Source organism: Aplosporella prunicola (assembly GCF_010093885.1).
Source record: "Aplosporella prunicola CBS 121167 unplaced genomic scaffold K452scaffold_15, whole genome shotgun sequence".
Taxonomy (NCBI): domain Eukaryota; kingdom Fungi; phylum Ascomycota; class Dothideomycetes; order Botryosphaeriales; family Aplosporellaceae; genus Aplosporella; species Aplosporella prunicola.
In genome coordinates, this window is record NW_022983543.1 from 816,153 (window position 1) to 828,212 (window position 12,060).

The window sequence follows — 12,060 nt, forward strand, 5'->3', positions numbered from 1 at the left end:
GCTGCTTGTGTGCCACGATGTCACTTCCAGTTGTAGGATGCTGCTGCCGAAGTGAAGTGAGAACCAATGGCCAGGTTGCATTTTCACCTGTGGTCATGGCAGGTGCATTCATTTCACCTCTGGGTATAAAAGGCAGACGCCCAACTTCACTTCAGTTTCTTTCCTCGGTTTTCACTTCTCCGAGTCGTCCCGCCGTCACCATGCCTTTCAGTCTCCTCACCGCCGTCTCTCGTTACGCGTACTCCGTTCTCATGTTCGGTCTCCTGGGTTCCCTGCTGGGCTCGTCCGCTGGGATGCTGTCCTTCCGTTGGGGATGGCGAGAGAACATGGGGCTGTACGTGGCCGACAGTTTGGGCGATCTCGTCGACCGTTCTCCGACGCTTGGTCTCGTTCTCCTGGTCTTCCCTCCTCTCCTCTCTTTTCTCTGGGTGGGACCCCTCGGCTACTTCCTTTTTTGTCGCTTTTGGACTGCGCGCCGCCTGCGTCTGGACAGCGCTGGGCCGAGCACAATCTACCAGGCTGAGGGACGGAACGGAGATCGCCGCTGGTGCAAATTCTGCAAGATCGACAAGCCGGACAGGGCGCGTCACTGCAGGGCTGTGGGCCGGTGCTTGCCGGTTTACGATCACTTTTGTCCGTGTCTTTGTGGACCCGTTTATCTTGGAAGCCAGAAGGCGTACCTTTGGGCTCTCTTTTGGATTCCTGTTCACTTGGCATTTTCGGTCGGCATGGGCGCTTGGCAGTTGTCTGTTAGGAGCCGGAATGGTGGCCTGGAGAAAGCTTACCTGGCGGCTGTGGGATTTTTTGGTCTCATTCTGCCATGGCTGGTCAACTTTGCGCGCGTCAAATGGCGCGACATTGTTTTCCGCAATTCCAGACCGAAGGACCTTGAAGGCGTCTACGTGACGATATGGAAGGATGGACAGCAGAAGACCATTTCCTACCAGGCGTTAAACCCGTGGGATTCTGGCTGTCGTCAAAACAGTTGGATGAACATGGGTCCCTGGTGGCAATGGCCTCTCTTCTGGGTCGAACCTCCGATCGCACGGATGCTCCAGGACGGAACAGCGTGGGCGCCCTGGGTCTTGGATGCCCAGCGAGCGATGGGAGCAGCGCCTGAGCAGCCTGTTCTCAGCCCAGCCGTTACCGTACCTGCGCATGCAGTCAATCGCCGAGCTGGACACTCGAGTGATATTGAGGTTGAGATGGACAACTTACCTCACCCCGGAAGCCGGAGCTTGACAACCTCCGCTTCCTAGGCCATTCTCCAGGTGCTAGGGTGGAGCACCGGCCAAAGTCCCACGGTTCGTAAGGCATAGCCCACCCGGGTCCTTCGCCGTGGGCAGCTAGGGAGTCATAGTAAGCAGGGGAGACCGCAAACACTGTGGCCTGCATGACGAACTCTTCGAGAGACCCTGGCCCCCCAACACAGCTTGCGCCTCTTCGTGGCGTTGGGGATCAATTCTCAGGATTCAAAACAGGAAACAACCAAACAGCCGACAATCAACCGGCGACCTGTCCTGAGAAGCTAAGCAAGCTACCAGTCGAGGCAACTACCTACGACACAGCCGAGACACCCGTCCAACTGCACAAAAAACCAATCACTGCAGACCGTTGCCCGCTCAGCAACAGACCTTCACTCCACGGTCATTCCGCTCAAACAAACAACACCGACGCTTTCAGCCTTTGTCACGGCTCGAATCAATCACGTTCACTCGAACTGCGACCACGCGTCCAAGCACAAATCCGATCGACCTTCCACACAGCTGGTTCGATCAAACCCACAGCCCTTGTCCAGGCTTTCACACAAGTCGTCAAACCGAACGTTCAAACACACGTTCATTCAGACGCAACAACGCTGTTCAGCAAGTCGCAACAAACCGTCCAACCGGTCGCGATGTCTATTCAACCAAGCACACAGCCCTTGTCCAGGCTCAGTCACAAGTTGTCGAACCAAATGCTCAAACACGCATTCATCCAGACGCAACAATCTGTCCAACAAGTCGCAACACACTGTCCAACCTGTCGCGCACAACCGTTCAAACGAACATACAGCCCTTGTCCAGGCTCAAGCACAAAGTCGTCGAATCAGATGTCCAAAAAAGCATTCATCTAGACGCAACAATATGTCCAACATGTCGCAAGGAACTGTCCATTCCGGCGCGATCAGCTCTTCAAACAACCACACAGCCCTTGTCCAGGCTCATGCGCAAGGCTTCCACCCGAACGCTTAAACACACACTCATCCAGACGCGAGGAGGCATCCAACGAATACACAGCCCTTGTCCAGGCTCGGATGCAACTCTTTCGTTCAAATCTACGGCCCTTGTCCAGGCCCGGTTGAAGTCTTTCCAACCATACCCACGGTCCTTGTCCAGGCCAGGGTACAATTCTGTCAAACCAAACCTACGGCCCTTGTCCAGGCCCGAATAAAATCCTCCAAATCATACCCACAGTCCTTGTCAAAGCCCGGATGCAAGTTGTCAAATCAGAAATACGGCCCTTGGTCAAGATCACATACAACATCTTCAATCAGACGCGCAGAAATCCCTTCAACAGGATGCGAAAGTTGTCTAGCCACGCCTCCAACCTTTTTCCCGGCACCCAGGCACACAGCGGAATCAAACAACCAGAACCGCGCCTGTCTAGAAGCTAGAAACTGCCCACCGTACCTCTAGAGGTATCACAGGCTCAAAGTCAACCCGTCTATTCGGACATTCAAAACGACGCTCAGCACTTAGCACAATCAAGCTTTCAACACGCGAACAAGCCGTTCATCCAGATGCGCAAAATCCGCAACGGAGTGTGCAGCCATTGTCCTGGCAAGCACGTACTGCTCAAGGTCAAATGCACAGACATCAGTTTGAGCAGAAGCTCAGCGCTTTCAACCAAGAGGCTGGAGCTTGACCCATAGATGCGCACATCGGGTACAAACAAATGCTTCTCTATGCATTAAACCAACACCTTGACCGAGCTGCTCATCATGCTCTGAATCGAGCTGTCAGACAACTCGTCTTCCAATCTCAAGGGGTTTAACTCTTGCCATGCTGCCGGAAGACACATCGAAGGCCAAAGCATCGAGTTCATCTCTGCAATAAAGGCTACCAAGGTCACTGCTATCCATCAGGGCCTGATGCCGGAAGCGAAACGAGAAGCAACCTCAAGCTTAATCAAAGCGCAATTCAAACAGACCATTCTCAAGGCAACTTCAATGCTGTCTACAACACACTGTCGACGCACGAATCTGGGATACGCATTTCATTGCGCTGCACATCTGAAATCACAAGCGTCAAGTTTCCCATCGAAGATCCTGCCTCCTGGCCATGAAAAAGCCCTTCGTCTACGGATCGAATGATAGCACAAAGCGCAGCTCCGCAGTAACGGAGAACTTAATCGCAACTCTTCGGCACCAATAAAATTCATGCAGGTATGGGCCCATCCTAGTGCCATCTTCCGGCGAACTCCGCTAACACGAGCATTAGTTGAAGCTATTGAACCACCACGCACAATAAACTAGATTGGTGACGGCGTATAAGACTCACGGCATCCTCAGCCGGGAGGACTCTGATCCAGATTTACATCCACTCATTCAACAATGGCTCAGGTTTCCATCGGAAAGGGAACTATCCAGTCACTACGGGTAGTTTCGGAGGCAAAGGACATGTTGCTCCCGCTCCGCAGCCACGTTGGCACCAATTTACGCTTCTGGAGAACACTGAATTTCAGATCCGGTTCCAACACGCTCTCGCAGAGCGCCAACAACCATCCGGAAAAATCAACTAAACAACTTTCAAATATCTCTCGGCCCATGCTGCATTGGATCACATAACGAAAGTAACGCCGCCTAAAGTGCTTTCAAGAGATCTAGAAAGGCCAAAGTCACAGGTTATTGGCACCTTGGCTTCAATGACAACAGCAATGGCACCAAGTCCGGAATGGACAACGGCACATGCAAAGTAGCCTTCGGTCCGACAAAAGGTCATCTACTTGCCAAAAAACCACAACTCATGGACTGGACACCAAAGGCCGCTCACTGATATTCAGATGTTGAGCACCCGAGGCCTTTCAGCGCAGTCAAGGCTGCAACTACCTTAATTCACGGAAGCAAGACGTAGTTGTCCTTCTCCAGCCATTTGGAGTCTCACAGTATGTCCCACAACCACGGACTCCGGTTGTTGCAGTCGTCGCATGCTCAAGATGGTAGTTCCAAACCTTGCAACAACGCTATTCTAGTTTAAAATTTTTGACTTGTCACAAAGCTAGCAAGGCAACCCGAAGCAGAATCACAATTACACAACTTCCTTTCTCCTTTCTTCTTCAAGCGTCACAACCAAAGGCACAAACCGTTATCTGTTTTCTCCTTGTCAAATGCACAGACTCCCTCTGTTTTTCCTTGTCAAAGCAAGCAAGACCTTTTCAACCCTGTTTTGCTTTCATTCCCTTGCAAAAACACATGCTGTCACCTTCTGACCAACAGTTATTGTCTGCTTTCAAGTCTTTTCTGTGAGCTGGCGGTTGTGATCTTAAGACCCAGTCAGATTGTCAGGCTTTGTGGGATGTTGTGAGTCGAGTGGACGAGCGTAGAGGCTGATGATTTTGCCTTTTCTGTTGCTGGGCACGATGCGGTATTGTTGTCTGAACCTGAAAAGGTCTGTGGAGTTGGATGCGCAAGAGACGGAAGCTTTTGGCTGTGGTGCTATGACTTTCGCATAGGTACCTAGGTACTTGCGGCAATGAATACGCGTCCGATTCTCCGACCGCAGCGACGCAGTACCATGAAAAGTTTCTTCCGTCGAGCGCGTTTGTTTCGCACTCCTCATCTCCGCCAGTGCGCCGCCGCTCGTTTGCTTTCGCCTCAGTCGCCTTCACGGAATAAAGCTCCTCGCCTGACCTTCCTGTTCCCAAAACCTCTCTGTTGGCGCCGTCGATTGTCTCTCCACGCAGCCCCGGACCTACCTCTTCCTCCTCATCTTTCCGCCATGGCACGACCGACCCGACTCCACCGGCCATGGCTACCTTTACCACTACGTCGTCAGTACTGCATTCACATACGCGAAACCTGGATACAAATCAAAAAATCAAGCATGAATGGAGGAGACAGACATATTCACTGGCCTACTAGCCTCGCCGTCCGCTTTTAGCCTTGTCGCGCCAAACTGCGTCCGCCGATCATACCCCACTGCAGAGTCAACAACCAGGGTGGACTGGTCTCATGACTATCCACGAGCTTGGATAGATCGGTTTGATCATTGGTAAAAGGCAAGTTGTTCTTTCTATAAGCCATCACAGCAGGTTTTCTCATGCTAATCCAGTACTCGCGACCGTAGGTTTTCCGCCGTCAATCATGGCTCGCTACATAAGAATTGTGGTGATTATGGTAAGCATGCACTTGATGTTTGCGTTTTGCATGTATGCTAATCAGGCGTAGGCTGGCATACATGGTATCATGATACTTGCGGACGCGAGCTCGGCTCTGACTAGAGTGCGCTTGTACGGCAACACCAAATGCGTGTGGACAATGCTACGGTTTGTGAGCGGCGGATAGATATGAAGCTTGCTATGGTTCATCTAGTTCACGTAGTTAATGAAGAATATTATTACTGTGCGGCTGCGCGGCTCCTGGCTGCTCAGTGATGTGATCGTAATAGGAGTAGTATACCGGAAAGCGAATAAGGACAAATCAACCCGGATAGAGATGCTGACGTCTTCTGTGCTTCAGGTTGGGTGGGCTGTAGAGTGTTGAACTGGTGCTTCCCTTGTACCCCGGAAAACGACAAGCAAAGCTACGAACGCAAGCCCCTAGGTCTACACAAGAAGTGATCCATAGGGAGTACTTTTATCTCCTTACAAGAGCATGTAGGCACGACGGCGATACCTCTAATTTCCAAACCCAAATCGCCTTTAGCATGTCCTGGCCTTCGCAGGGTACGGCTCTCCGTGGGTATGAACAACATTTACTCCCCTCCGAACGTAGGACGCACATCCACATACTAAGCGCCAGGCCACTACGCTATCAGCGCGAGCCGTGTCCGACCAAACGGGTGGTGTGCGCCACCAACGCCGCGCACGTTCAGCTGCCAGCCACTTGTGCGAGAGAGGCAGGTCGATCGACGGCGCTGTCGCTTAGCGGCGTGCAGTAGCGCCGGCTGGTGGAGGGACGGAGGACGCGCGGGTAGATGAGGCCGGGGCAGTGGCGCCGCGATTGCGATTGCGATTGCGTGGGCGATTTGCGGTGGATGTGCTCGCTGTTTCGAAGAAGAGTTTTCTGTGTGCGCGTTGGGCGTTGAGCATGTGGCTGGCGGAAATGTTGCGCTGGGTCGGTGGACGGGGCGGTCGAAGTTAAGCCTGGAGGTTTGTATTTGCTAAAAGCTCTGCCGCTTGCATGCTCGATGTTTGCTCACGCTAGCGTCAACTAGTTGTTTCATTCGTGTTGTCGCAGTGGCATTGTTCCCGCTGGCAACTTTCTGCGGGATTCTTAGAAGACAACGACTTTTGAAGACTTCTCCCAAGGCGAGTGCACAAGGCCTGGAGGCTGGAAGCCTGCCGAACTTGCTCGCAGCTTTTCGATCCCGCTGGTTGCCTTTCACAACTTTTGCGCCAGTCCATACTCACTCATTCACTCGCTCGGCGACTCCGCTGCTTTCCCCAATATCTCTGCCGTTCCGCGACCGCTACTCTATTCTATCGAGAGTCTGCTCTCAATCAACTCGCTATACATCTGCACAAACCGTTCGTGCCTTCCGGAAGCATCGTTCCAGTCATCCGTCACGTCAAGCGATGACCTTCAGTAGTGGACAAGGATAACAATGGGTTTAGAGAAGGCTTCGCTGGTCTACGTCTCGGACATGGACATGGCTGGTTGACAAGACTGTGCTAGACTGCACTCCCATGCATGTAAGGTCTCGGTCTTCTTTCTTGACTTCGTTCCGCAAGGCTGATGACTCCCGCAGAGAAATTCTTTCCGCGCCACTTCCTTGAAATAGCAACCACCACGTGTGCTCACAGACCCGCCTTTCAAAGGAGCTGAGGCTTACCACGTATCAAGTTGAGCAGACTTCCTCAACGACGTCCCCTGCCACGGACAAGCCTCCGGCGCCCCAAGAGTCGACCAGCCCCGAGTTCAGCGAAATGCTCCTCTGATACGCAAACCACTTTCCCGCTCTCGGCCACCGTGATGGCGGCACCAAGCATACTTCACGACATTTCAGCATCAGCGACTGGGAAAATGGCAAATCCCATGTAGCTTCAAGTCCGGCGAGTGGCTCTTACCTCCGCGGACGACGTTGTCGAGCGCAATGCAATGCTATTGGCCCATTGAGGAAGCCTCCACATTTTTAAGATTTGTTTGCCACTGCCCGCAGTGGCTTGTTTGCGTTTCGGGAAGATGGTCTTGAAGTTGATGCAGTGTTGTCGCAGGTATGCCGCTTTCTCCATCTCGACCCTGTCCAACTCGAACTGATACACCAATTCTGCATTCACCTTCTACCAGTCTGTACGATGCGTCTCCTGTCATAGTCCGAGAGCGCCCTACACGGCCTGCCCATCACTTTCCACTGTCTCGACCATCGCAAACATGCTTGTAGAACTAGATGCTAACGGCGCTTGGCAGAGTCAACTTCCGTTAATCTGTCTCCACCACCCTCACTACCGAAGTTACCCTCGCCAATGCGTTACTACCCTACCCTCACACCGGGAAGAAAAAACCACGAACAGAGCGCGACCGCATGCATGCTGTCAACGGGCGGTGAAGGACATTCGGGTCGCCGACGCCGAGCAAGCCGCTGCCGGGGCGCGGGACAGCACAACATCAGCGGCGAGATGAAACGTACGCTGGCGCGGTTGTTGGCCGTGCCGGCTGTGCTGGCTGGTTGCGCAGACTGAAGGACCAGGAGGATTCCACAGATGCTTCCAGCGGTTCTCTTGACCGGAACAAAGCCGTCGTGGAGGGAGAGCAAGAGACCCAGCGGTTTTTTGTGCGATATTTTCTGACCGACCGAGTGGAATGCTTATACTAGGTGCTGAAGGTGGCCGTACGTACTGAGTCCGCTCGCAATGCTGCTGAAGATGTGCTAACATGCGATACGAAAGCCACGAACTTGCTTAAGGAGCGCGAACAGTAGGTAATAGAGCCCGGCAGCTGCTCCGGACACGGCATTCTCGCCGCCGACGACTAATATACTGAGCATGGTCGTAGTACTGGCAAGGAGCTTCACTGTATATACAATTACGTTCATGACTGCTAATAAAAGAAAAAAGTAATACTTGGTTTGACCACAGTGGGGTCTTGGCAGCTAGAAATGTAATTTGACCGCAAAGTGTGTTAAGTTCCGGAGTAATAGATGTGGTGCTAGGTACAGAAAAGATTTCCCAATGTCTGGGCTTGAGACAAGGAAAAAAAGAAAAAGAGAGAACGAGCGAAAGAAAGGATTGAAAAGAGAGAAGGTCATTTATCTACAAGAGAGTGCAGTAGTCAAACAGGCTTCGTTCAACGTTCACGGTAGTGGTAGGCTCAGTTAAATCCCCTATTATACCGTGATAGCCGATGAGACCGCAATTCGTGGGTTCTAAAGCCGAGAATCCGCTACCTGTGGTTGTCGCCGCCTAGTTTAACTAGTTAGTCTTTTGACCAGCTCTTTACAAACCTATAAGAACGATCTCTCTACTGTCTTCTCGTAAACCACCACAAACATCATTACCACCCCGAATCCCAGCACCACAACCAGCACCACAATCATGGACAACGAGCACTCCCACATTGAACCAGTCGTGACACGCTACCGCGCAGGCTGGTCCAATCTCCACCCTATGCCCTTAGTCACGCGGCCCTTGGATCCCATGTCCCCCGAGCTCGCCGCCTTTGAAGTGCTCCGCCCACGCATCGCCGCCATTCTGGATGACTGCGGCATGAAGTACCGAGGTTTCAGCCTCAAAAAAGGGAAGGTGTACAGAATGCTCGGCGCGCCAATAGATTTGCTCTCCGTCGATGCCCAGGACACCACGACAAACAACGACCGCTGGTCCCGCGCCATCGCGCGCATTGTCGCATTCACGACGTATAGGTACGTCGTCGAGATCATGAACTGGGGATACGCGCAGAACAGTCCGTGGCCAGTCCTGCACCACGAAAGCGACATCCTCGAGGCGTGGGACGCGGTCGCACCGAAGATCATCCATGAGCTCGACGTCGCCAGGTGGCAATGGACGGCGCTCTCGCTCGTGCTCATGGGCCCGGAACACGCAGTTACGGTGCTGATCGAGATAATCGGCGCGGCGGATACGTTGGCCTTCCGACTTGGGTTACGGAGTTGCCTGCAGGGCCCCATCGAGGACATTGACATTTGGGAAAGCCAGTGTTTGCGCCCCCCTCCTCGGCTCGATGGCTCAAAGCTGCCGACGCGGTTGGGCTTTGGCCAAGATCGCTTGCGGATTGGCGACTCGCTCAGCGGCTGTACACTGGATAGGGAGGTCGGCACCCTTGGCGGATTTCTGACAATGAGGGACCCGAGAAGAGGATTGGCGCGTGTTAACTATGCACTGACAAGCTTTCACACTGTCTCTCATGAGCTGCACGCCGATGTCCTCAAGCCTTTGGACTGTCCAAATCCGCCTGAACATCTCATCTACCAGGAGCCAGCTCCATGTGACATAAAGGATATGGAGCGAGCCAGGTTAGCCGAAATACACGACATGTATATTTACCAGCATGTTGTTAAAGACGAGTGGGGGCAAAGTGTCGCGCAAAAAGCTGAATCTGGCGACGAGAAAGCTAATAGTATGCTGTTTAAAGGCGAGCTCTCCATTCGAAGAGCTGAGGATTCCCACAGAAACTTAAGCGGGAGGAACTGCCGTGTGGGCAATTTGCGTGCCGCGAGCGGTTACAAGTTTGTGGAGGAGGGCAGCTCCAAGGTCGCGCTAGACTGGGCTTTGGTGACGGTGGAACGGGACTTCGACACCTTCCTACCCACCGATATCGAGCAACCGAAACATATTAGGCACCACCCGCAGGTTCGATCATTCTCCCTGAAGCCGGTTGCGTCCTGGAAGCCAGTTCAACCCGAAAACAAGCCTTATGCAGAAAGGGTTATCAAAGTCGGACGCGCCTCTGGCTGGACCGAAGGCCTTATAAACGCTGCCCGCTCATTTGTCAAACACGACGAGAAGTGGCCGCCATCCGGTCCAAGTGTCGAAGCAGTGAGGATTGAGAATCCCCACAAGTTGCATAGGGAACTCTTCGTAGAGCCTGGCGATTCCGGTTCTTGGGTTTTGGATAAGAGCTCGGGCTCTTGGATCGGACTTCTGCTTGGAGGACATCCCGTGTACGGATAGGGGTACATGACGCCAGCAGAGATTGTCATCCGATCGATCGAGGAAACCACGGGCTGCGAGCTTCTGCTCCCATCAAGGTGGAGGCCTCAGGGTCCGAGGCCGCTTCCTCGCCCCCAGTAGGAGGCCAGTCCGGTATGCCGCAGTTACGAATTCTGGGAGCCGTGGCGGGCATAGGTGAGAGTTTATGGAGAAAGAGTATGAGAGAATAAGAATCCGATGGGATTGGACGGTCTGAGACATTCTGGCACCTTGACAACGTAGCGTACGTAGGTTGACGGCTTAATCGTCAATTAGCGAGAAGGCGAATAACAGAGAAATTACCACGCATCCAGAACATGTGACAGCATTCGAAAAGCCCCATGCGTGATCAACAAAGCAAAGGTGCTGCTATCGCTGTTGGCAGGCTGCGACCAAGCATGATGCTTCATCGTCGGAGACATGGGAAGATGAAGCGGGCTGGTCGTTGAAGTTTCGATGTGCGATTTGGAGTGGTGTCGAAAGATCTGAGATGAGCGGGTAAGCGGGTGGAGAAGAGTGCGGCGGGGGATTGTCGGACCGCGACGAAATCGGACGACAGCGCTGCATCAAACATCCGCTCAAGACCGCATCAACTAGCTTTGACACCTCGCTTTCTCCGCTCCCCTGCTTGGCCATCTGTGTCAGATGTTACTTCCGTCCTTCATCCCTCCTGACCCTATACGCGCTTTCTGTCAACAACGCAATGGCGATGTCAGCATCAAGAGTCACCGGTCTCGAACGACGCCACGACGCATACTCTCAAGGGACAGACTGTGGAAAAGAGGTCTTACGTCGGCCTCGCTGACCGGCCCGAGGCGGTTGACAACACCGTCGTGATGCGGTTGTGGGGTTGCTGTGGAGATGGAGATGGATGCGTGTGCGGATCTATCCGCTCTTCCCCGCTTCGTGGCGTCAATGACTCTGGCCATCTACCCGGAACGCCTACTGCGGCTACGAGAGTTCATTTCCAGCTCCGGAAACCATTACCGAGGCGACATAGATGCCAGCTTATACAGGATTCCCGCTACGCCAGACTTTCCGCTCTCCCGCTCAGCGTTGCTGATGCGACGGGTCTAAGGAAGTTTGATGCGGCCGGCCGTGGGGGTGCCAGTGTGAAGTTTGTGGACGCACGCGTGCATCTGTTCTTTGCTCTCCGTCAGCTATACTCCATTATCGCAGTACTGAAAGCACACTAAGACCAATGACGACTCGAAAGTAGGCTTCCAATGAACCCGGCCAAATACTTCCAACGCGGCAGCCGGCAGCCCCGACCTCGGAATTTTTGCTTACGTCCACGTCTCATAATACATGCACCAGATAAGGAGGAAAACCGTACCGGAAGCATTTCCACAAGCAACCAGTGGCCTTCACGATTCAGACAACGTTGAAATTGGGTTATCAGATGGTTGATCAAAGGCGATCCGGACACTGGTCTTGAATCGTTAGTGCGCTCCACTCAGCAAGCCCGGGGAAACGTTCCTGTGAGGAGCGCAAACGTTATCGAGGAGACATTGCTTCATCGTTGCCGCTAAGCTCCCAGGCCGTACACGAGGGTACAATCTTTCTGTCTATATAAAGTAAGCGCGCCATGTCGTACACACAGGAGCAGCAACGCTCCAGCATCCAGGCCAATGACTTCACTTAGGAGCATACGAGCGCATCCATCACGATTTTCCAACACTTTTGCCCACATGAAGTACTCCGCCATATTGCTCA

At 53.2% G+C, this 12,060-nt stretch overlaps 3 protein-coding genes across 3 annotated transcripts; 2 read left to right on the top strand and 1 right to left on the bottom strand.

Annotated features, from left to right (window-relative positions):
* Positions 1 to 200: 200 nt before the first annotated feature.
* Positions 201 to 1,259, top strand: K452DRAFT_334646 (uncharacterized protein; the record flags this gene model as incomplete). Its single annotated transcript, XM_033545201.1, has 1 exon — positions 201 to 1,259. One exon carries the CDS (start codon positions 201 to 203, stop codon positions 1,257 to 1,259), a length of 1,059 nt encoding a protein of 352 aa, XP_033396836.1.
* Positions 1,260 to 3,696: 2,437 nt separating this feature from the next.
* Positions 3,697 to 4,024, bottom strand: K452DRAFT_288496 (uncharacterized protein). Its single transcript, XM_033540663.1, has one exon. It carries the CDS (start codon positions 3,981 to 3,983, stop codon positions 3,822 to 3,824), a length of 162 nt encoding a protein of 53 aa, XP_033396837.1. The 5' UTR covers positions 3,984 to 4,024; the 3' UTR covers positions 3,697 to 3,821.
* A 4,210-nt stretch (positions 4,025 to 8,234) lies between these two features.
* On the top strand, positions 8,235 to 10,800 carry K452DRAFT_288497 (uncharacterized protein). Its single transcript, XM_033540664.1, has one exon. It carries the CDS (start codon positions 8,734 to 8,736, stop codon positions 10,324 to 10,326), a length of 1,593 nt encoding a protein of 530 aa, XP_033396838.1. The 5' UTR covers positions 8,235 to 8,733; the 3' UTR covers positions 10,327 to 10,800.
* The last annotated feature ends 1,260 nt before the right edge of the window (positions 10,801 to 12,060 follow it).